The sequence below is a fragment of the Anopheles arabiensis genome, chromosome 3, assembly GCF_016920715.1.
Source record: "Anopheles arabiensis isolate DONGOLA chromosome 3, AaraD3, whole genome shotgun sequence".
Taxonomy (NCBI): domain Eukaryota; kingdom Metazoa; phylum Arthropoda; class Insecta; order Diptera; family Culicidae; genus Anopheles; species Anopheles arabiensis.
Genome location: NC_053518.1, coordinates 49,876,815 through 49,900,435, shown reverse-complemented (window position 1 = coordinate 49,900,435; position 23,621 = coordinate 49,876,815). Strand labels below are relative to the sequence as shown.

Sequence of the window (23,621 nt, the reverse complement as noted above, 5' to 3'; positions counted from 1 at the left end):
ATAGTATAAATTATAATGTCTTAAACAGCAATAAACATGAAATTAAGAAAAGCAATAAGTTTTCGTCTATGAAAGACATTGTTGTTAGAACAATATCAAATTGGGACTGGTTATGTATTAGCACCTGTACTGGTAAAGGAGCCGGGAAATCGAGTGTGTACAATGGTAAACCATTCTAAAGGTTCGTATGAATTAACATGCCCCGTACACGTTATACAATAGTTGGGTAGAAGTAGTATGAACGAAAATAGCGCTAGCACTTTAAAAGCAATATATGCACAAATTATATGCTTTAACTGTATCAAGCGCAAGGAGTTTTGAATGATTGATGATTTTATTAAATTATTATTTCTTTCCCAAGAACACCTTTGGAAAATTAATACGTTTAAATACAGTCCCAAACTAGATATTGTTCAACGATTGTTATGGGCACCTTACTACAAAAGGTGATGTTATGCAAACAATACCATTTGTGCCTACGTTTATAATCATGTATCAGCAGAAAGTTGGAAAATATATCTTTATCATGGCCCTAAAAACCTATCATAACACTGCCTAACCCTACCACAAGCTCCCTTCCGACTAGGTATAAGTTAGATAAAAAGGAAACGCGAAGGATATAAATACCGACTAAAGTTGATTTCCCAACGGAGGACAGGAAAATTCATACTGCTTGTCACACAAACACACCGCTTCAATCCGTGCACAGAGCAACAGCACATCTTCGATACTGTAAGAAGGGTAATGAATAAAAAACTACCGTCACTTGTTTCATGCTTACTTACCCTTACGATACCAGTGTGCAAGGTTTTCTCGATTCAACGATCAACGGTCGAAATATCACCACAGTCGCAACCTTGATTGGGATTCGTATGGACATGCAGTATGGTAGAGCATAAAATACCATCTACTCTCTGGTCGAATATACCATCTCAAACATTACATTGCAGTAGATGGAAAGAGTTGAGCGTTCCATAATTCATCCACTGATTCTCTTTTTTTTTTTGTTTAAAATAATTACGCTTAAATATTCTGCCCAATTTAATACATATCACGTAACACATGTGCTTATGTTTTCTCTATTAAATTTAAATTATCTTCTATTTCGTTGAATTGGGCGAAACAGTACTGATGATTGTACTCCCCTTTAATGATTCTACCATGGTTTGTGGCTTATTATTTTGAATTAATTGAAACAGTACATAGATTAAACCAGTACAAAGACACACAGAATGTGTTTGTGAAATTATTACTGCTAAATAAAAAGCAATCAAATGCACTAAACACCGGCGTTGAAGGCAATTTTCACATCTGTCCATAACGTACCGCAACCATTTGACTGTGATGACAATTAAATTCTCACACCGCTTCTGGTAATTGCAATCGGAACAGCGTAGGTGGCATATTTACAGCATTAGCAAAAAAAGACTGGCAGTGCGAAATGTTTCTCCGACAATGAAGGACGCATGCTGGGAAACTAGGGTTCAAAACCAATATATCAAGCCACCAGTAACGGAAACAAATAGCACACCCGTGGTCATCTGTGAAATAATTTGAAATCGCCCAATCGTGGTTCAATAATTGCTTCAGTGGACATTTAACTGCCAATCCGATAACCACTGGCAATTTTGCGCCTGTTATAACATTGGTCAGTTTGCACGGCCTGATCGGCCACAACGACCCAATTAAGCTAAATAAACTGCATGGTCAAATTCATGACATTTAGTTCTTTTTCCCTGCTTTAGATATTAGCACTAACCTACAGTTATATTAACATCAAAAGACATGTCTAATGGTGTTCTTTTACAGGAAATCTAAATTAACGTTTAAAGTACAAAGAGAAATGTCGTGCAATAATAGCGAAATTTAAATCTAGAAAGAAAATTTCGATTCATAATGTCATCCTAAAAAAGGTCTACATTCAATTAAGCTCATGTTAGTCGACATCTTCTTATAGCATTGAAGAAATAACGTGTAATAAACAGCTAAATATCAATAATGTTATAGTAAATGTTCGAAAAAGATGAATTCTTCCATTCCATTTTGGCATTGCATTTGTTATTCAGAAGAAATTACTTAAGCAGTATAGCTCAAAATAACTTATAATCTACGTTCAATTGAGTTCAGTTGAACCTGTTTAGTTGCATGTATATCTATCATTCATTTATCATTATTAGTGAATGAGTTAATTCATCAAATGATTTGTTTAACTAATTTATTCAATACGTAAATTAAATAAAACAACAACAAAAATTAATAAATAAAAGTTTTACAAATTTAATAAATTGCTTAGAGCCCATCCATCATCTATCTAACATTAAATAATTTTATGTTATCTCAATCTATCGTCACCTAGCCGTTGTTTGGTTTAAATTTGATTGAATTTAGAAGACATTAACCAAATTCCAATACACTGTCTGGTTGTGTTCAGATTAGTCTAGAAAACCTTTATAAATGCGTTAGTGATTATTGATACGAAGAAGTAGATGCTTGTCTATACAATTTAATCCTTTTCCTCATTTAGTACATTCTGTTCTCGCTTTTACGGTAAATGCATTCCAAAGACATGCGTGTATCTCGAATATTGCGTTTTCAGACAACGCAACTCATTTAATATCTGAGAATTATAAAGTAATACGGCCTTCTCGGACCGTTCCTCCTGAATAAAAAAAGAGTATTATTGATGAATTTTAGTATATTTAAAGAAAATAACAAAAGAATCATATTCATACTTCATCAACCTCTGGAAGTTAGACATCAAAATTTCGTATTGATGTGAGAACTCGGCAGTGCTCTGTGTGTGAGGGTGAGAAAACACAAACTAGAAAATTTAAAAAAATGCTATGCTCGGATTGATTGAAGCTACCACTAGTGATGAAAATCTTTGCAGACCATGACAAATTAGTGTCCTTAAAGGCTGTTTTAATCATAGGGTTTTATATGGTGCTATTGGCAAAGCCTTGTACTTGGACTCCTGTCAATTATCATTTATTGGCTATCCCAGGCCATCCTTGTATTGCAATCATGGTACCTCAAGATTCTCTTCCCAACCACTCTGTTTGGTTGTGCTAACCCAAAAAGGGAGGGGCAAAAGGCAAAATACTCAAAAAAATCCTATAACGTTTCTTCATCCTATAACATACGTATACCTGTCAGGATATTCCCAGTATATGGTTGGTTCTTTCATTGCTACCCTGGAGTCGGTTAGCTTTCTTCGGTACATTGATTACCACTAACAAAGTACCTTCAAGCTGTGCTGAGTTTTCTGATTCTTCACTAATGGCTTCATGGTTTAACGTGTTGTCATATAACATAGACTTAAGCCAGCGGGAGAAGTTAAACTTTTTCCAAACCGCATTTATTGCTACCGAAACTGTTGAGTTCAACAGTGTGTTATTTTATGCGTCGCAATTGTTAAGGTTAAATATCTATACTACAACACATACCTCGTACGGCAATTCAGAAACGTTCAATAGTAAAGAAGAGTGCATGTTTAAAATGATAATAAAAAATAATGTTTCAATTTGAGGAAAATATTACATTAAAATGACATCAAAACCATATATCTCTTACTGACATACTATGTCATAAATATATTTCACTTCTATATTTTTACATTTAATAACTTTGTAAAATTACGATCACATTGAAAGACCATTTCTCTGCCAGCCTATAATGTTGATCATCTTAATGGAGCACATCATTTCTTTCGGGTTTTACAATACAAATAAAGTCCATTGATTTTACAGTATATTGAAACAAATGAATCAATTTCTAAGTGAAATGAACAGCTATAGCTCTCACTAAAAACAATCAAGAATAGAATTAATATTACGGGTTATAACATCAATCTGCAAGACTTTTGTTTCGATCTGATGTTTTCCAGCAATAAGTCTGTTGATCAAAGTAATAGCCATTTAACATCCTTGGGCATGGTTTTGTTTGCGTTATTGATCTGAGCTATAAACATTGCTTTTAGTTCCGTATTTCGTATAGAATCTTTACAAGCTTTAAGGCTAGTGTGAAGAAATTTCATCATTTAAAAAAAGGGTAAACAAGATTGCTAGAGTTGTTTTAGTCAATTATATAATCACGATTTTAAATGTTTCCATTCATGGGTTCAAACCCCGTATGGACTTTCCCTAGTAGCAACGACTAACTATACTACGTGGTATTTAATAAATTTTGAAAGCTTATATAGGCTGCCATCGCCGCGTAAGCTCATTCCGCCAAAAAGACGATTAAATTGTCTTGATTTAGAATACAGCCCACAATCCACATACTATATTGACCAAGAGTGTCCGTAACCGCTCACTGTCTCGCGCCTTCGTCTGCAATTCCGTTATTGCTACCTTTCTGGCCCCGCCTCAACGCCATCTTGCTCCCTTAACTTGGACCTACCTCGAATAGAATTAATTACCTCAATCCAATATGATCGCAACAGATTTTCAATCTGTTTCACATACTGGGCTTGGACCCATAATGAGCATGTTGTTAAGTCGTACGAATTAACAACTGTTTCAAAGGACCGGTACCATTTGGCTATTGTTAGTTTAATTAAATTTAACATTATAAACACAGTCAAACAAACCCTGATACAGCTCCGATTGGCTACTAGTGGTTTCGGACGGCTCCGACACCTTGGGACGGAATCGTCGGCTTGATTTAACCAGAATTGGAGTCGCAGTCCCGTGGTACAGTCGTTAACTCGAACGACTCAATAAAATGCCCGTCATGGGTTCAAGTCTAGATTGGACCGCCATTACAACCTCACACTTACAGCGTCCACGAACACCACGAACTGCGATATTTGCATTCAATAAAGAGTGACTAAAACCACTGCTTTATCTACAGATTTTTAATAAACCTTTTTCTATTTGGCGTAACGTCCTACGCAGACATGCCGGCCAATAAGGCTTTCGATACTTAATTCATCACCACACATCCAGATAGTCAATCCTTGCTATGGGGGACGGTTCATTCTAGGCTTGAACCCATGAACCCATGACGGGCTTGTTATTGAGGCGTACGAGTTGACGACTGTATCACGGGACCGCCCCATAAACCATTGATAAACCTACACAGCAAATTTTCTTGTTCTGCTTCAGTAAAGTTTTTTTACAGACATCGATCAGAAATAGATTATTTGTTTAATTTTAGCATTATTATTTTCCACTGAATTTTTATAAAATGCTTTTTACTGTTGCTGAATGATTACATACTGAAATCCATGAAAATGAAATACAATATTGTATTTTAAATCAGCAAAGACAGTCATCAATTTGTCGTTTTACTATAGTAGTAAAAAAGGAAAATCACCTATTTATCCATTCTGTCAAATCGGTTTGTCAATTAGAACATCAACAAAAATCATAATACCATTGTCACGTCTGATAGATAGGTATTTATGTAACTCCTAGGAATAATGAATTATAATAAGGAATTATGGTAGCAAGCTTATGGTCATTCAGGAATTAGGTCATTAAGGAAACTGTTTACTAAGAGGAATACCCGGTCTTGTGGTACAGTCGTTAACTCGTACGACTTAGCAACATGCCCGTCAGGGGTTCAAGTCCCGAATAGACCTTGCCGCTATACGTAGGACTGATTATCCTGCTATGGTAACAATAAGTCAAAGAAAGCCAAGCTCACTTCACCAGTGGGTACAGCCAGGCCTTAACCGACAACGGTTGTGTGCGAAAGAAGAAGAAGAAGTACATTGATCATGATCTCAATATCCTAGTTTTACCAATAGGTTGACAAATAAAAAAAAGACATAAATAAATAAGTACAGTGGAGCGCCGTTTAGGCAGCGGTAATCCCTTATGCGGGCGGGCGTGCGTTTTCTGAAAATGTATGGAATTTGACACCCGCAGCGGGTGACAGTTTGAAACCGCATGCGTCAGAATCAAACAATTTTGAGTTTTTCGCACGCACGCCCGCACGCCAGCAGTATCGATTAACGCTACCTTTTGAGCGTACTTTTTACCCGTCTGTCCGTTAATACATGCTGTGTAGAAATGACATTTCACTATAAAGTTGACATTGAGTGCTGAGGAGGATATTTGAAGAAAAAAATAACGGTTATCAGGGGACATTGTCATAATAAAAAACACTATGATTCATGGCAAATTTCGAATATTATCATTGGAAAAAAAAAATCATTAATGAAAACTGGCTATTTTTTTATCAAAACATGAGATAAACTTAAAAAATCAGGAATTTGGGATAAAACATATACGTTGACTTATTATCCATGTTATTCGAGTATCCGGGCGAGGTCGAGTCCCGATGAATACGAATAAACCTAGTAAGTAAATAGAATTATGAAATATAGAATAGAATAGAATTATTATTATTATTATTGCAATTTTTATGATTTTGGTAATTCTTAAAGATGTTATAACTTTAATTGATGTAAAAAATAATAAAATAATAATAATATAAATCCCAACTATATTTGATACATTTGATTTGATAAATTATCAATAGATCGGACCATCATCGAACTTTTTGTAAAATGATGCTTTTCTTATTATCACATAATAATAATTAATATTTAGACATAATCATCTATCCATTTTCCCATCCACAACGATTAAAACAGATGTTCAATAAAAATGCTGCTTGGGTTTGACATAAACAGACGTTACGCGTAACGCTAACGCTAACGAAGAGGGTCCATACTTTTACCTCAAAATATAGAACAGTATGTAGAACGAGAGAAGAAGTGTGCAAAAGAAAGTGTGCAATCCAAGTAGTCTGGTTATAGAGTTTGCTCTACTGTTTCATATTTCGCACACGTGTGCAACAATCGTTGCTTTTCAAGCGAAACGGTCCAAGCAACCCTGTAGTAACGTACCGTTAGTCGTTGCTAGAATTTATATTACAGCAAGGACTGTGTAGGAACGAGGTCAAGTAATGTAGCAAGATCTATTAAGGAGAACAGGTCGATGCAAAGCCCGTTGCTAGGTTGCCATTTTCAGCTCCCTTTTGACAGTTTCATGAAAAAGTGTTTACAAAAAAACGGCTTATAGTTAACGAGGAAAAGTGGACGAATTTACTATTAGGAAGATTCTATTGGTTAAATTTCTTGCGGTCAATCACTTCTGGAGAATAAAGGAGAAGTAATTGCAGTCTACTATGTATTCAGATAACCTCATTGTTTGCCATTCCGTGACCACGAATCACTACCTTTTGCAACGGTCCTACTGGAAGCTTAACAAGCATAAAACAGCACTTTACATGTTCCAACTGGGTAACAGAAGTCCTATCTACTTTCATTTAAACACTGAGAGTTAAATGAAACATCGAATCGGCACACACAAGTACAATATGCATACCGTCTTCTGCTTATAACCCGGCGACGAATGATAAAAGGGATCCTTGGATTGTATCAGCCATGTAATATTCTAATAGGATACTAATTATTATAATATTCTAACAGGAAATGAGTGCAAAATACTGAACAAAACTCTTATTCACTCCATAGCAACGTCCATCGCTAAACATAAACAATGTTCAATTTAACTGTCAAAATTTTCCCATGGCTCTCTGTCAATTTACTCTAAACGCATCGACCTGTTCTCTTCAAAGTCTATATAGGGTAACTGTACCAGTTTTCGGCAGTGTACCTATTTTCGGCAGGGTAGCTAAAAACGTGAAATTCTTCACAAATGCGGTAAAAAATTTCACAAAATACAATTTTGTAGTGAAGGTGTACTTATTTGATATTCACATACGAAGTTTCACACCATTTCATTACGTATTTTCCAAAATATCAAATAAATTGTGCTTTTTTTCGGCAGCTTTGCTGTCAGCCAATCGTTCGGCAGGTTTTGTGATTAAGAGAATCAGAACAGTAAAATAATGAAAAAGTGGTGTATATTAAAGATTTTATGCTTATTTAATTTATTCTAACTTGTTCGGAATTTTAAAATCACGATAAACAGATTATTTTTCATTTTAAATGCTGCCGAAAATAGGTACACAGTAAATGTTCATTTTTGACAGCTCAACGTTGTGGGCTCCTGCCGAAACTCGGAACAATAACACACTTTGAATTTGGCTGAATATTCCTTTTAAAATTGATCAGAACACTACAATGCGTATGTCGACACATAATATGACCTTTCTTGTACCAAATATCACCAATTGTACGACAAACAATGCACTAACTTAAGAGAAAAATAAATATTTGTAAGCCAGTTCGCACCGTACGCTATAACCATCAAACTGTCAATGGCTGCTCTGTTTAAACGTCGCATCAAAATGGCTGTCAAAACGGGCCAAAATAAGCAACATAAAATTAATAATTAAAGTGCTTTTTAACACCAATCTTAGGAAAGTAAGAGTGTTACATTGCTTTAAACATTTTTTTGTACATATTCACATTGATACAAACATTTTCTGACCCGTATTCGCGCTGCCGAAAATAGGAACACAGCCTGCCGAAAATAGGAACAAACTGCCGAAAATAGGAACAAAATCAATGTTTGCATTTTCACGAATATTTATGAAAAAGGGCTTTGAACCGGCAAATAAAAAATATTGTAACATACTATGATAGTTTATCAACCAGAATAACAACACTTTCAAGAAAAATAATGAAAAATATTGATGTGTGAGCAATTTTTGTGAAACTGCTGCACTAGCCTGCCGAAAACTGGTACAGTTACCCTAATACAGAGGTCGAGTCGTCCAGAACATTTGATCAAAAAGCGTGGGAAAGTTTTGACAGCTGGATGAAAAAGCTTCAATAGTTTCATCGTAGCATACATTGAGGTTTTAGTTGTTGTGCATGCAGTGGTCTGAAAGCATTTTCGGCCATTTTTACATCGTTTGTTTGTAATATTGTACTTTAAAAAGTTGACGAATATCAAGAAAAGATAGAATTATAGTGAAATTATCAATTACAACAAGATCAGTGCCCGAAATTACGACGAAATCTTGTGCAGCTCAAGAGGGTCAAAGCTAAGAGGCCAGATTTCTGATTGTGGTCATTTTTAAGTGATGAATTACTGAAAAAACTACTCCATGCCACGTTCATGAGAAAGAAATGTATTGTTAAACTAAGTGTTTGGATTTGAATTTGTCATACATTTTTTGTTTAGGAGAATTTGCTACTTGGGTCATATTTTGACAGCACAGTGAGGGATACAGTTCCGATCCGCACGGAATGATCGATTCCGCGGTGACGCTCATCACTATCATTTTTTGTAAGGAGAAGACGACGCTTCGTGAACTCGAGAAGAGAAAGACGTACTTGTGCGCAACACTTAAAACACCACGGATTTTGTTCAGCCATTTTTTCACTAACTTCACTAAAACTTTGTAATTTGTAACACAACGTAGGACTAAAATAAAACTAGCAAACGTAATCAAACCCATATAAACACTAAGTTTTGAACACAAAATGCACAATTAGCCCTGAAAATTGTATGGTTGTTTGGAATCGTTTGTGAACGCTTTTTCATCTAACTGTCAAAAATAAGCTTTCAAAATGGTGGACCACAATCGAGCTATGCATCGACCTCTGTATTATATGGACTTTGTGTTCTCTTTCAAAGACCTTGCTTGTAATCAAGGTGGATTAAAAATATCAGGTGGTGGATAAGGGCCTTTGGGGGGTCGCCATAGTTGAGGGACTTTACGTCATTTTAAAACCGTTAACCATTGGTTTCCGCACGCAAAGCTTAGCAAATAGATAAGATTTCTTTGTTATTATGTGCATTTTGTGTGTCTATTGATTTTATCGAAAAAATTAGATATATTAACAAAAGATTTGATGATTTGTTTATGCACGAAGTTTAAAATCATGTGAGTAAGAGTTCTAATCTCACGTAAATTGTCCATGCGGCTCGTAGATAATGAGGAATTAATGTGAAAATTGAAAAAAATAATGCTTTCTTAATTTTTATCATCAAAAATGTCGAAAACAGAATGAATTATAGAATAAATTGACGGAATAAAACAAAATAACACACTTTAATCCATGTTTTAATGTTAAATAAGAACTCGCGAAGTCCAAAATATATTTTTCAAGAATTTTTAATCGAAAAAATGGGCTAAATAATCTTATGAACAAATTTAATAAATTTAAACAAAGTTTGAATCCTGGGGACCTTACGTCAAGTGACGAATTGTCAAAATGCACTAGAGTCCACCACCTGATATTTTTAAATCCACCTTGCTTGTAATGTAGAACGATTTGACAAGTAGCCGAAAGTTCATTACAGGGAGTTTGACATCTAAGAGCCCTTTTTGATTCAAATTTGATTTGTGATTGTTGTGATTCTTACACTTTATTTCAGACTTAATAGGAAACACGTTCAATCTTACGATTTCGGATAATGTTCTTTCGCGTTTCGGTGTAACTTTTTCTAGCGTTTTATATTTACCGGGTGTTGTTCCTTGTATTGCACAATTAGAAGAGAGTTTATTTCACGCAATTCACTTATACTTATAAACTAATCGATCGTGCCCGAACGCTCCGAACTCAACGAATGATCTTCGTGTTTCGTTAAACACGAATCAACTGGCAGGGCTTCCGTGCCTAAGCCTGAACACACGTTAAATAACACATAGGACGATACGCGAATACTGGTGTGTGGGTGTGCAACCGTCCGTTGCCCTTGAGCGCTCGGTATCAACTCTCGTGCGGCTCCGGTCCTTGTTCGCCAATACGGGAACACTCAGGCACTCAACACTTCAATAGTCTACCGCAATTGAAGTAGCAATAGTGCTTCAATAGTCGACAGGCGAATGTCGACATCGAGCAGCTGGCGCTGCTGAGGCTGCGTTCCCACAACAGTGTTTAAAAAGATAAACCGGTCTGGTTATTGCAAGAAAATGTTAATTGGTTCATACATTTTTTAGGAAGAGTATGTATGCCTGTAGTAACAGTAAATGTGTGAGGGAATGATGAATTTTCAAGGGCTTTCTACTGTCAAATGGCATCCAAGATGGCCAATCCGAATTTCGCTAATATTTGACCTCATTCCTACACAGTCCTGGCTGTACAGCCTAACAGGGCGAATTACACAGCGAAATAAGCTGTTTTACATGTAAAATATCTGTTAGGTAACACATCACAGCAACCAGCCAATGTGCAATGTAAACAAATGACGAGTACAAAATCGCAACAAATACTAAAACTAAACACAAACTACCCAAATAGCCAAAATTGCTTGAGCAGCCAATTTTGGCAAGCTAAAGATCGCTGCATGAATTCGCCCTTTGCAGTAGATAAACAGCGTCAAAGTACCAGGTGGTCCTTCTAAATAGCGCCTAAGCAGCTTCCTTATGCCAGGATACCGAAGATTATTTTTATTTGTGTTTTATTTTCAAGCAAGACGTCATCATTGAAATAAACAACACAATTTTATGTTTTCTTTATGTGCATGTTTATTTTTGAACTGTAATTGTTCATAACGTTTAGAGATTTTTAAATACTTTACAGTTAAGTTAAGACCACTTCACTTAATATTATTACTTCAAATAACTAATCTATCTGGAGCACAAACTACGAGACGGCGTCTGTCTTTGACAAGAGCCACCTTGTAACGATGTCATGCATTAAAAAGCTATAAAGTTCCACCAAGTTTGGTACACATTCTTAAAAAGCCTTAAAGTTCCATCATCAACCCTACAGATAGTACTAATCAGCCGCAAAGTTCCAAAGTGTACCGTGTGCTTGTTAAAAAGCTTCATAGTTCCGCTAAGTACCGTCTATCTCTTAATCACCCATAAAGTACGACATCGGAACGATTTTTCGTTAAACAGCCCCAAATCAGCTATGGAGTCTATAGCGCAACAGCGTATCTCGAGTTTTCGCGCATAGCGGATTCCTATGGAAAAATAGTTTACACTACACCGGTTCGAGGTTTGATATATATCGCCATAGAGTTTTGCATTAAAGTTTTTTGTCATAAAACAAGCATCTTTTGCACAAATTTAATGCAAAATGCATAGAACAGTAAGGAAATTCAAAAAGAACATAAAATATTTCAAAGAATCAAAATATTTGCAAAAAACACATGGAGCTGTCAAATTTAGAGAAATCACGTACTGCGGATTCGCGTATATCGAGTATCGCGTACTGCGGATAATTGCTGTATATGATAGGCCTGTTTTTCAGAAGGTATGTAAAAATTTTATACGGGATTTCACAGATAAAATCAGACGTGCGATTCGTCGGACTCCGCATCCTATTTTATCTATCAAAAACTAAATCTGTGGTGTTTTGTAGTGCGACCTCGCAGACTGCTCGAATTTGTTTTGCGGGCCATGTATTTTTTTGGTCGTAGACAATACGGTTAATAGTGTATCTCGGGGACTGCCTGTACATGGTTGATTTCAACTGTCGAGGTTTTTTAGTTGCTTGTCCATCCTGGTGTTGATGTCGGATTGAGATTTACCTGTTGATTAATAACCAAACACGAGACCCTACTTTAAACCCACTCACTGAATCTGAAAATTCATTGAACTAAGCTATGTCAAAAAAGTTTAGCTGCATTGTTGCTGTTTGTGAAAATCGTGGTATTGGCATTAACGGAGATTTACCATGGAAACTAAAGTGAATGAAGCATACAGGTCTGTTCCATCCCCAACGCCTCTGAACTTTGTGTATTGGTTATCTTTACAGGCAGGAACTAAAATATTTTTCACATACTACGAAGAAAGTTAATGATGCTGACAAAAGAAATGCGGTTATCATGGGAAGAAAAACGTACTTCGGGGTCCCAGAAAGCAAACGTCCATTGCCGGAGCGTCTAAATATTGTGTTGACGCGAAATGCGGCTGCCTATACTTTTCCGCCGGATGTGTTGGTTTGTGGCAGCCTGCAGGAAGCATTGCACAAGCTGGATTCAACTGACCATGGGGAACACATAGAGAACATTTGGGTTGTCGGAGGTAACAGCGTATATAAGGAAGCCATGGAATCCGATCGTTGTCATCGAATCTATTTGACGGAAATCAAAAAGCAATTCGATTGTGATGCATTCTTCCCAGAAATACCCAATTCTTTTATGGTGATTGATAATGATCCAGACACTCCAAGTGGTGTGCAAGAAGAAAACGGAATACAGTATGTATACAAGATATATGAGAACAAACAGCAATAGGTTGGATATCATAGGTCGAAGCAAAACTTACGGTCCTTTATCATCTATTATCGTTTGGCTTCCTGCAGTAGCTCATACAGCTGAGCTATCTGTTCATCTCGAAAATGGTTTAATTGATTTTCAGTCAAATCTTCTCCTATCATTCCAATCGGTCCGGGTTTCCCTCGCAAACCCAGTTGCTCAGCAAGATTTATCGCATATCCCTGTAAGAATAAGGAAAATAATGGGAAATATGTAAAACTTTCCAGGAAATAAAATTATGGGTAAATAGTAACTTACTGCCCATTCGCTCATAAATTTCTGGCTTTCCATAGGAGAACAATTTTTGTGGCGTTTAAACTCTTCTTTCACGTAGTTATTACCGAGCTCCTGCAACGCCACCGGCAGTCCTGATGAAACGAAATCATTAAACGTACAATTCATGTTAGCAGGATTAATACAACAAATTGTACACGAAATTGCATTACTAACCACGGTGCATACGAAGAATAGTTTTGTACAAAACTCTCACTTTCTGTACGTGGTTCATTTTTATCCAATTGTTTTAATTCCGCTCAGCTCGTGTCTGTCAAATGAAGTTACGTAAACATGAACAGTGCTGCCAGAATCAATCATACACATTTTTTACACATCTCAAATCCATGAGGAATCTACCATTTATTTCGTATTAAATATCCACAACTGCAGTAGTTAGGCTCTTTTTTGTCTATTTGATCTATTTAAAGAACATTTGCCTACATATCTGCACTGTGTATTTTTTTTACTGAGTTTTCTTTTAAGTGATTTGAACAACTTCAAAAACTGCCACCACATTATTTGATCTCTAGTGTCAGAAACTTCCCAATGATCTGCATCTGGTTTAGGCGATAGACACAACATTCAATATCAACATATATTGAACGAAATCAGTAAACATTGAATCAGTTACCACAATATCGAAAGAAAAATAAATACATATCAAGCAGTGCATCAGCAATTATCAGTACGCACAGTGACAAGTTAACACCTCGCATAAAGCGGTGTGTGTTACCCAAAGTGGCACTCGTTTTCTAAAAGAAGTGAAAAACTCCCAACACGGAACCTTCTCCACTTGTACCGCAACAACTCTTGACTAGATCTAGAGACTAGATGAGTTCGTCTGGTGACTGTGTTCTATCAGTGACCTTGTGAGACTACGACATCTAGGAAATACTGTCCCGTGAAAATGAAGCTGTTTCCCGTGCGGCTGTCCAACATCAATAAGATGTTGGATTTTTACTCCCAATTTAATCCATCACCCCTGAGCATTAAGCAATTTATCGACTTCGGTAAGTATTACATCAACAATATTTTTCTCTTTGATACTTTTTACCATTGATTTTTACGCTCATAAGCGTACGATTCATGAAAAACCGGAATTTTGGTGCATTTCAGTGCGAAATTTGAATGAGTGTAACAATTAAGCAAATATAAACATATGGCTATGCTTCAGACCGTGTCGTATAATATCGTAATAACGCAACGTAATAATAGAAAAATCTAATGTTTTTTTTTTTTTGTTGGATGCTGGATTTGCGATTAACAACTATATAAAACATTCATGTAAAATAGCTGGAATATACGTTATGTACGACTACATAGTACAACTACATGTGTGAGCATACAGAGAATTCGTCGACTCTTCAACTCTTTGTTGCTAAGCCATCTTAAATACTGACCCCGGCGGATGTCACTGTGTCTGCCCTTCCTCTCTCCCATGAGTGGGTCAAAATACTTGGCCAACACACGGCAACAACACTGACTTTGATGGATGCGATTGACGCACGTCTCAACAAAATATTAGATTTTCTTGCTTGATTTTGCTTCCATTATTCCTGGGTTTTAGGAGACGTTTGTCTTGTGTGTGTCTCTGTTGTTGTGTCTTGAAAACTGAAAGTCTCTAATCGATGATTTTATGGAAACTAGAATGTGTCTATAGAGATGCAAACGTACGTTTAATAACAAATTAAAATACTGAATTCCGTATAATTCGTATATTTTTATTTTTTCTTCCATTCCGCTTCCGTTTAGGGCTTAATGCATGTCCTCGAAAGTCGTTTGTTTTCCTTCGCAAAGAGCTGCCCGTACGGTTGGCGAATATAATGAAAGAGATCACCTTGCTGCCAGAAAGTTTATTACGAATGCCCTCAGTCGGTCTGGTCAGCGCCTGGTATGTGAAAAGCTTCGAGGAAGTGCTGGCATTCGAAAAAACGGATCCTACCGAAAACAATCTAGAGAAGTACTGGGAAGAGAAGCGCTCGCTAAAACTAAAGTACGCATCTTTTGATTGGTTTCCTCTTGCAATCCGGCACGTATCTCAATTTACAGATTCTGCAAATCGCTCACCCAGATTCGTGACCGCCACTCCGATGTTGTGCAAACAATGGCTCAAGGGATACTGGAATTGAAGGAAAGCCGAGATGGAGCGATTGAGCCATCCACTGAGCTCTCGATTCAGTACTTTCTGGATCGTTTGTACATGTCCCGTATCAGTATAAGAATGCTCATCAATCAACACAGTAAGTAACGGTTGGAGGCTGGTTAGAAGGATGCGTGATGTACTATGTTGTTGATTTTAACACTTCACTGTTCGCATTGTTTTAGCTATACTGTTTGGTGATATACCACAGACAGGACGCCATATCGGTAGCATAGATCCTCTATGTGATCCGCACATGGTCGTACGGGATGCTTACGAAAATGCACGTTTTCTATGTGATCAATATTATCTTGCAAGTCCAGAACTCGAAGTAATAGAGCATAATGGTAAGTAATGGATGTCGGTAATGTCGTTAGTTTATTGATAAATTTATCTTCCTCAAGGATTTCACAAAATAATGACTTAATATTTAGATCTAATTACAATTTACTGAACATTTAAAAGAAGTATAAGAAGGATCAGCACGGAAAATCAATTCTATCAAAATAAAAATAGACAAATATGCTTACTAACCTAAACTTTTCGATATAAATGTAATTAATGTGTACATAAAACTCTTGTTTGTTGTGTCTGCGCAGAGATTGATAAGGGAAACCCCATAAAAATTGTGTATGTACCATCGCATCTGTATCACATGCTGTTTGAGCTATTCAAGAACTCAATGCGTGCTGTAATGGAGCATCACGGAACAGAAAATGATGTGCCTCCGATCAAGGTTACTATCGTAAAGGGTAAAGAGGATATATGTGTTAAGATGTCCGATCAAGGGGGCGGTATTCCACGATCGCAAGTGGATCAACTTTTCAAGTACATGTACAGTACTGCACCTCAACCGCCGAAATCTAAAACAGATTTGCCGTTAGTTCCATTGGCTGGTATGCTATGAATGCGTTACGGCGTAGTGTTGATAGTGTTGATGACGATGTTTTTTTTTTGAAATATTTATAGGATATGGATACGGGTTGCCCATTTCCAGACTGTATGCTAGATACTTTCATGGTGATCTGGTCCTGTTCTCCTGTGAAGGTTACGGTTCCGATGCAATAATTTATCTCAAGGTACATAGTTATACAGTGCTCGTCAATAATGCATTTTAATTTGTCCATTCGTTTTTTTTTACATTTACTCAAACAGGCATTTTCAGATGAAGCAAACGAATTGTTACCAATATTCAATAAAACTAGCACCAGATTTTATAAAGCAACCGTACCAACTGGTGATTGGTCCAATCAGGTAAAGGGCAAAAAAATCAAACCTCCTATAGTTATATAATTATTACTTCATCAGTTGTTATGTTCGTTACTATAATTGAACCCTTTGGTTAATCAGAATTGTGCAACATCAGGATCAAATAATTGATGAAAGATATAAACATATATCAATTAAAGTAATATAAGCATTTTATCGGCTTTCATGGACTTTTATGTCTATGAACTAATATGGATATTTTGTTAATTATAAAATTATGTGCTGTAAGAGATTGTAAATCTTAAAGCTTTCACTATATAATTTCCGTTGGATCATCCACCATTGTACGTAATATTTGCAGCCCACCTTATCAACATCTTAGGTGTAGTATTAAAAATACATTACTTGTAGGCGGTAATATTGTAGGTATAGTATTTTATGTTGTGGCGTTTTAGCTTGAATACGTTTGAATAGTTTTCTTTTGTTCCCTCTTCGCATCTTCTTATTGTTTATTGTTGCGGGCATTTCCGTCTCTTTTCTATTCTACTAGGGCAAGAACTTTACCAACAGGTTGTTGTAGCCGTTTTACTAACGACTGTTGTACGAATGTGATGTTTAGAGCTCAATTGACAGTACGATGGATCTCAACTGACCGTCGCCCTTTATTTGTCCCAATTTGACGAACTCTATTCTTCCCGCTTACTACTACTACTACTTCTACGTGTCGCTGAGCTACAATGTTTGGTTTAACGACCTTTGTTGATGTTTTTAGCTATTTTGATGATAGTTACTTCAATGTTCTGTTTTATTTTATTAAATGTATCTTTTTCGTTATAAGATTATATAAAAATTATGAAAATATATTGATGTTTATATTTACACCATTCTAGCATTGTTGCGTTTTAGTGTATTTTTTTAATAAGTTGTAATATATTTTTAGTTGCGTGCGTTTAATTCATATGATTTTTTATAAGTTTCCTATAGTATTGAGCAGGTCGACTCCAAGCAAACTGTCAGAGCCAACCGAAATCGAATCGAAAACTCTGCAAGTCCGGCATTGTGGGTGGATGGTAGGCGTAGCAAACAAATATGATTTCAACAAATAGTTCAAACTACAGTACCGTCGGAATACAACGGTTAAATCCGTTTTATTCGAAACAACAATAATTTCAGATTTTTTATATGGAACCATGTGCCAACTAACAAGCGCAAATATAATATACGGCCGAAGCCGTAATAATGTGAATCTAAATATAAAAAGCGCAAATTCAATAGTTGGCATGTAATTGAGTGGGTCTTTTTGTTGGTTGTTAATTAGTGGCACATCTCAATAGTTGGGTTGTCATCCTTCCAACGAAGTTGTTCTGCCAGTAAGAAGCACCGGCATTGTTGTCAATGGAGCTATGAATTATAAAGTTGAATTTCCGATTTTGAACCAAAGGTAGTTGAACAATATTCTTCTTTTTATTGGCGTTACAACCTACGCTATCATGCTAGGCTTACAGGGTTTTCCAGGAGTTCTCTTAGCTGTGGGACACTTTATTGACTCCTTCTTACGTGAATTGAACTCAATGTAATGGGATTGAACCTGCTCAAAAAGGTTGCCATAGAGTCCAATTTCCATCGTATGAAGTTCACTTCTTATAAGAAAGAGTCAGCGAAGTGGTGTCCCACAACTACTATGAGATAACCCCTGGAAAACCCTGTATTAGAACCACTCGGCCGGAATACAATCCGATCAAAGTCCTTGTTATGGAGAAACGCCCCATATGAGGCTTGAAACTTGAAGAATTTTGTTAGGTGCCACGGAAGCGCCGGCATTCCAACCATCGCGTGCGAATGCATGCACTAGTTAACACGCAATCGTATCCCAACCAGTTAGCTCATACTGTAATTCATTTCGACTTAGCTTTGTAACAAAGCGATCCTGTCTGTAGCCGCAACTAGCTCATACAACTCCTTACGATTTCGGGTGATTTATATGTACAGTAGGTGACCGCTAACTGAGAGGTAAACAAGCTCCAGTTAACGAACAATGTTCGCTAACTGGAGTGACGTTTCTATGGATTGATTGTTTCGATTGGCGTTGACTGGAATAAACATACCAAACCTTTTTTTTCATTTATGTTGATATAGAGCAGGGGTCTCCAAACTACGGCCCGCGGGCCGCATGCGGCCCTCGAGAGCCTATAATGCGGCCCGCGGTGATGTTGCAAAGGATCATATAAATATCATATTAGTTTGACAATTTTCATCAATCATTGCTAAACTAAGACAAAAATCAAGTTTCCATAAATGAAAAATGCAGAATTTTAATATTCATTTATTCATTGAAATATTCATTAAGTATTTTCATATGAAAACGAGATTAAAACGATCTCATTACCAAAAGTAACGTCAAAATGGCCATTATTTACGACGATGGCCATTATTCAACAACATTATTTACGAAGCAATGCGGCCCGCGAATTGAAAAGTTTAGAGACCCCTGATATAGAGTATAGTAATTCGTGTAATAACATAAATTAATAGCAAACGTATGCAAGATACCCTAAATTTGTTTGAAAAATGCATATTTGCGACAAATTTCTCTTCATGAGATTCCGGATGTTTCATGTTTTAACGTTTAAGTGTTCGTTAACTGAGAATCACTCCAGTTAGCGAACCTCCAGTTAAAAAGCACTCCAGTTAAAACACATCCAGTTAGCGGTCACCTACTGTATAAATGTTTTATAAATAAACCTCCTCTCTTTATTTGGGCTGCTGATGCCGATACATGTGAAACTACGAGAAAAATCTTTTGAATAAGTGGTGAATGAACTCAATTTTGAACTTAATTTTGATACAAAATGTAGTATCTTACAACAATGAAAAGATGGGGAAGTGAGAAAAAAAATGCATGCACATCATATCATAACATAAGTCTTTTTGTGGCGTTTGTTAGTTTGCTATTTTGTTGGTTAATGTATTTCCAAAAACAGTACATTACACACGCATGAGATAGTATTTACAGTATCATTATCAAAATCTTTGTCACCATTTTACAGAATTCTGATATGAACTCGAAACAAATGAACGCTCAAACGAGACGAGCAGGCTCTCTGGGCACGAACTCATCATGATCTCATCCGATAACAGACGACGAAGATGGCAATACTAGAGAACTAAAGTAACAGCAACAGAATCGAATTTCAAGTGCAAGATGTCATTTAAGCAATGCATAATAGTAGATAGCAACAGGGGATTAGATTCAATATCATAAATAGTGGTTATGGTTTCGCGAAATCTTGACAACAATTTCATCATGGATTAATGTAAATGAATGAAAATATTAAGTAAACTGTTTCTGCTCTGTTCTATAATGTTCTGCTATCGGCAAGATTTGAAGATGACGATATTTGTAACATCAATCGACAAGTTTTGTTTCTACCGTTTTTAGTATGCACCTTAGCTACAAAAGCAACATTATTATACTTTTTTGAATTTATTATACACAAAAAAACTAACACAAATGTACTAGCAATAAAATAGTTATTCATATTTATTCATTAATATTAGTTTCGAAGTAAACATAATAAAAATATTTGATTAATCACGGATCCTATTTCTAATAATTATTGCCTGATCGTTTTTACCTTTTTTTTTTAAATACTCTTCAATCACGTTCTGCTTGATACTTGCTTTCTTAAAACGATGGTTATGCTCAATCGTTTAACGAAGAGGTTTCATACATCGAATCATGCGAGAAATTTATATCGTTGCTCGCAATCAACAAATCTGAGCATACTGCCTGCGCTGTTGGTACTATACTAGAAAATGGAAAAAATGAACTGATGGCCAGCGAAGCATCAGTTGCGGCATCAGGATCACGGGTTTGTATTACCATTGCTGATAGTATTTGCTCCAGTACATCCATATGGTCGTTCGCTATCTCGGAAAGTACCGATTGGTCAAGATTTTGACGAAGTTTACATATATTGTTCAACAGTATTCGGTTAAATAGATCGCACTGCGCCATACCACCGTATTTGATCTCGAGATGCGGCATCCAGCGAAAATAACACTGCTGCCACAATTCAATGTCTCGCAGGCAGCATTGCGGTTCCAGGAACTGTTCGTCATTCTGATTGAAAACAAGATTAAGGGGAAAAAAATATCTCAATTATTGTGCTGAGGAAAAAAGCAGTACTACTTGCCTGTGACAGTTGTAATTTGCCAACTACGTTTACTATAGCTTGCCCGTTCGAATCTTCCGCACGTCGCGCATTAAACAAAGAATTCTGGATAGGATTTTGCGGACTTGAAGAACTACTACTAGCGCTCGGTACTGTTAGCGCCGCATGCGCTGTTTTTGTTTGGTACAGTGGATTTATAAAAAGTGCAAGATCTTTACTTTCAAATTGCTTTTCCCAATCCCATACCGGTCGCAGCACAACATGCTCTGCATGCAGTGCTTGGTATCGTTCGGTTTCGGAATTGAATTGAAACGTGTCAAAAATTGGAATAAACAATGAATCCCACAACGTCGTTAAAAACACATCCGAAAACTCAAATGCATCGGGAAACTGTTGCAAAAGCTGCCATGTGCAGTCAAGGAATAGAAGAAACAGCGGACTGCGTTCGGTACTTTTTACAGTAGACACGTGTCCCAACCGGTCGCTGAATGGATGTCCTAGGATTATCCACTCTTTTTGAATAAGGTTTTGAAAGCCTCGCATCGTACGAAAACTGCTATCCAATAACAATTGCACCAAGCTCGATATCACACAGCTCATATCACGACCATTGATTTCTTGGAGCACCACAGTTTGACCTTCGCGTAGCAACTTCGCAGCAATATCCGAATGCTTCAAACACAGCGAGACGTAGAGTAGCCAGTAGCTTTTTTCCAGAAGGGAATAGAATCTTCCATCCTGCACCTGCAATAAAGCGTTAATATTAATGCACTGATGGGGACGCTTTGTGCACTCAAAACATGTGGTGTTATCAGTGAAGAATAACTTAAACTGACCATAAATTGTTGATCGTTATCGGGAGTGCACAGATCTCGCAGTTTCATGTAACTCAAATTGACATCTTGAATACTGGGTAAAATTTTGTATAACTCCAAAAGCCTAGGCTGTCGTTTTTGCGGATCGCAACGGCGCACGTGTTCCAGCAAAATGTTTTCCACTGTTGTGTTGGTAATGTCTGGATTCAGCTCAGCTAATCGAACCAGCGAAGCATCCTTAAGACCCCAAACCTACAAAAAAATCCAAGGAAAAATATAGGAACGAATAATCATAATATTGGCACGTACACAAACTTCTTTCATGACCACTTACCCAAATAGCAGAACGATTATTTCGGAAGCTTTTTGATATGTTATCATAGTCGACGTCGCTCAAATGTTTAGGAACAACGAAATGCATCGGCAGGGAACTACTGGAAACACGGCAGTCTTTAGAATATACACGCCAACCTCCGGTTGCATTGCAACGTTCCAGCTCTTGGAACCAATCTGACTTCTTGTTGTACATCTTCACGGCTTCACTCATTGGGCTACTGTAATATTTCTCCCTAGAATAGGTATTGCGATAGCATATTCACTGATTTTGTGGATTATACGAAACATATGAATTCCAACACTTACTTGAATCTGTACAGAAATAGTAGATTATGTCGCGCTGGAAAGGCAAACTTTACTAGCGCATCAGCGATATACTTCCCTTTACCGATTTCCGACAGTTGAAACCCAAACGTGAAGGTTTTAAAATTCTGCGCAGACACAAGAAAGCGAAATTAGAAAGTTCATCTAAAAATCATTTACTCCATCCATCCATCCTACAAACCTTGCACACAATACGTATTTTATCAATTTTACTGCTGTTTTTCACCTGCGGACTAATAATTCTTTTCTTTTTATCAACGTATTGGTAAATTCTGTCGATATTAGAGAGTGACACGTCTGACGAACCCAGAAATCGATTACTCTGGAAAGAAAGCTTTCGGGAGAAACAACCAAATGTTAGAGGAAAAATAACTTGGTATCAACGTAGGTTTCCTGCTTACCTGATCGTCATCCATGTCCAGCGAAACAAACGATAGCCGGAAGTTAGTGATCAGCAAGATTCCCATTTTCTCGCCGCACACTTTGCCATCCTTTAGGTAGGATGTAATGTACATGCATACATTATTCGCCCGAGCAGCCTCTAGTTCACCTGTAATGATGCATCTTATTAAAGATCTCTGTACCTAACTGATTGCATGTGTTAATTCATCCATTGCCACTGACCTGATAGTAGCTTTGGTTTATAGTCATCGTTTACGAAGTTTTCGTCTGGAACCTGAAAATTGTTAAAAAAAAACATTACGACACATTCAGCGCCAACAAAACACATACGCCTCCGGTTTCCTCGCTTGGCAGACAATACGTGGGATTGAACGCACTAACATACCTGGTTTACGTAGCTAGTAAAGTTCTGTTTCGTCTTATTACGACCCTCGGACATTGTTGGCATTTGGTTTGTGTAATGTTTTTACACATCAACTAATTTACCGTACGCATCGGATAAAGAACCCGGAAATGGTAAGCGGTACTATTGTATTGCCTCAATCACGGGATACTTGAATTTATTAATACTTGAACGACTTGTGTCTGCGACGGTAAAAATTGGAAAATTTTATTAACCGAACAATTTTTTACACATGATAAACAACAGATGAGAAAACAAATTATCGTACAGTTGACACGCCACTAGCGAAGTCTTCGCAGAATACGAGGTTGGCTCAATGTGAATATTTTGACAGTAAATCTGTCAAATTGAATGAGCTGTGTGTGTATGTGTGTTTTTTTGTTTTTGAACTGA

At 36.8% G+C, this 23,621-nt stretch overlaps 4 protein-coding genes across 11 annotated transcripts; 2 read left to right on the top strand and 2 right to left on the bottom strand.

The window, feature by feature from the left end:
* Nucleotides 1-6,168: 6,168 nt before the first annotated feature.
* On the bottom strand, nucleotides 6,169-13,763 carry LOC120904954 (succinate dehydrogenase assembly factor 3, mitochondrial). Of its 6 annotated transcripts, none has more exons than XM_040315493.1 (4): nucleotides 13,599-13,763; nucleotides 13,407-13,516; nucleotides 13,159-13,330; nucleotides 6,169-6,307 (listed from the first exon to the last, which is right to left on the bottom strand). In XM_040315493.1, exons 1-3 carry the CDS (start codon nucleotides 13,654-13,656, stop codon nucleotides 13,175-13,177), a joined length of 324 nt encoding a protein of 107 aa, XP_040171427.1. In that variant the 5' UTR covers nucleotides 13,657-13,763; the 3' UTR covers nucleotides 6,169-6,307; nucleotides 13,159-13,174. The 6 variants fall into 6 exon arrangements, 5 of the variants coding, with proteins under 5 accessions (XP_040171427.1, XP_040171428.1, XP_040171423.1 ...); XR_005739846.1 differs by lacking the exon at nucleotides 6,169-6,307 and adding an exon at nucleotides 12,166-12,419 and having other exon boundaries at nucleotides 12,735-13,330; nucleotides 13,599-13,753; XM_040315494.1 differs by lacking the exon at nucleotides 6,169-6,307 and adding an exon at nucleotides 12,166-12,419.
* Nucleotides 12,330-13,402, top strand: LOC120904953 (dihydrofolate reductase). Its single transcript, XM_040315488.1, has 2 exons — nucleotides 12,330-12,577; nucleotides 12,647-13,402. Exons 1-2 carry the CDS (start codon nucleotides 12,495-12,497, stop codon nucleotides 13,125-13,127), a joined length of 564 nt encoding a protein of 187 aa, XP_040171422.1. The 5' UTR covers nucleotides 12,330-12,494; the 3' UTR covers nucleotides 13,128-13,402.
* A 228-nt stretch (nucleotides 13,764-13,991) lies between the features above and the next one.
* On the top strand, nucleotides 13,992-20,189 carry LOC120904951 (pyruvate dehydrogenase (acetyl-transferring) kinase, mitochondrial). 2 transcript variants are annotated; one of them, XM_040315486.1, is made up of 8 exons: nucleotides 13,992-14,434; nucleotides 15,177-15,384; nucleotides 15,474-15,664; nucleotides 15,750-15,911; nucleotides 16,164-16,460; nucleotides 16,534-16,643; nucleotides 16,720-16,818; nucleotides 19,821-20,189. In XM_040315486.1, exons 1-8 carry the CDS (start codon nucleotides 14,332-14,334, stop codon nucleotides 19,893-19,895), a joined length of 1,245 nt encoding a protein of 414 aa, XP_040171420.1. In that variant the 5' UTR covers nucleotides 13,992-14,331; the 3' UTR covers nucleotides 19,896-20,189. The 2 variants fall into 2 exon arrangements, with proteins under 2 accessions (XP_040171420.1, XP_040171421.1); XM_040315487.1 differs by lacking the exon at nucleotides 19,821-20,189 and adding an exon at nucleotides 17,324-17,662 and having other exon boundaries at nucleotides 13,994-14,434.
* Nucleotides 20,190-20,287: 98 nt separating this feature from the next.
* Nucleotides 20,288-23,544, bottom strand: LOC120904949 (myotubularin-related protein 10-B). 2 transcript variants are annotated; one of them, XM_040315484.1, is made up of 10 exons: nucleotides 23,497-23,538; nucleotides 23,211-23,410; nucleotides 23,048-23,099; nucleotides 22,825-22,973; nucleotides 22,605-22,757; nucleotides 22,406-22,530; nucleotides 22,098-22,332; nucleotides 21,785-22,015; nucleotides 20,970-21,692; nucleotides 20,288-20,896 (listed from the first exon to the last, which is right to left on the bottom strand). In XM_040315484.1, the coding sequence occupies exons 2-10, from the start codon at nucleotides 23,271-23,273 to the stop codon at nucleotides 20,477-20,479; spliced, it is 2,151 nt and encodes a 716-aa protein (XP_040171418.1). In that variant the 5' UTR covers nucleotides 23,274-23,410; nucleotides 23,497-23,538; the 3' UTR covers nucleotides 20,288-20,476. The 2 variants fall into 2 exon arrangements, with proteins under 2 accessions (XP_040171418.1, XP_040171417.1); XM_040315483.1 differs by having other exon boundaries at nucleotides 23,211-23,544.
* Nucleotides 23,545-23,621: the final 77 nt, after the last annotated feature.

Coding starts and splice junctions, on each gene's coding strand:
- LOC120904949 (XM_040315483.1), bottom strand. CDS start 23,273: ATGCCAACAATGTCCGAGGGTCGTAATAAGACGAAACAGAACTTTACT. Junction 22,974..23,047: donor TAAACCAAAGCTACTATCAG/GTCAGTGGCAAT, acceptor GCATCATTACAG/GTGAACTAGAGGCTGCTCGG. Junction 21,693..21,784: donor ATAACGATCAACAATTTATG/GTCAGTTTAAGT, acceptor GCTTTATTGCAG/GTGCAGGATGGAAGATTCTA.
- LOC120904951 (XM_040315486.1), top strand. CDS start 14,332: ATGAAGCTGTTTCCCGTGCGGCTGTCCAACATCAATAAGATGTTGGAT. Junction 15,665..15,749: donor AATGCTCATCAATCAACACA/GTAAGTAACGGT, acceptor GCATTGTTTTAG/CTATACTGTTTGGTGATATA. Junction 16,819..19,820: donor CTGGTGATTGGTCCAATCAG/GTAAAGGGCAAA, acceptor ACCATTTTACAG/AATTCTGATATGAACTCGAA.
- LOC120904954 (XM_040315493.1), bottom strand. CDS start 13,656: ATGAACCACGTACAGAAAGTGAGAGTTTTGTACAAAACTATTCTTCGT. Junction 13,517..13,598: donor TATTCTTCGTATGCACCGTG/GTTAGTAATGCA, acceptor TCGTTTCATCAG/GACTGCCGGTGGCGTTGCAG. Junction 13,331..13,406: donor AATTTATGAGCGAATGGGCA/GTAAGTTACTAT, acceptor TTATTCTTACAG/GGATATGCGATAAATCTTGC.
- LOC120904953 (XM_040315488.1), top strand. CDS start 12,495: ATGTCAAAAAAGTTTAGCTGCATTGTTGCTGTTTGTGAAAATCGTGGT. Junction 12,578..12,646: donor GATTTACCATGGAAACTAAA/GTGAATGAAGCA, acceptor TTATCTTTACAG/GCAGGAACTAAAATATTTTT.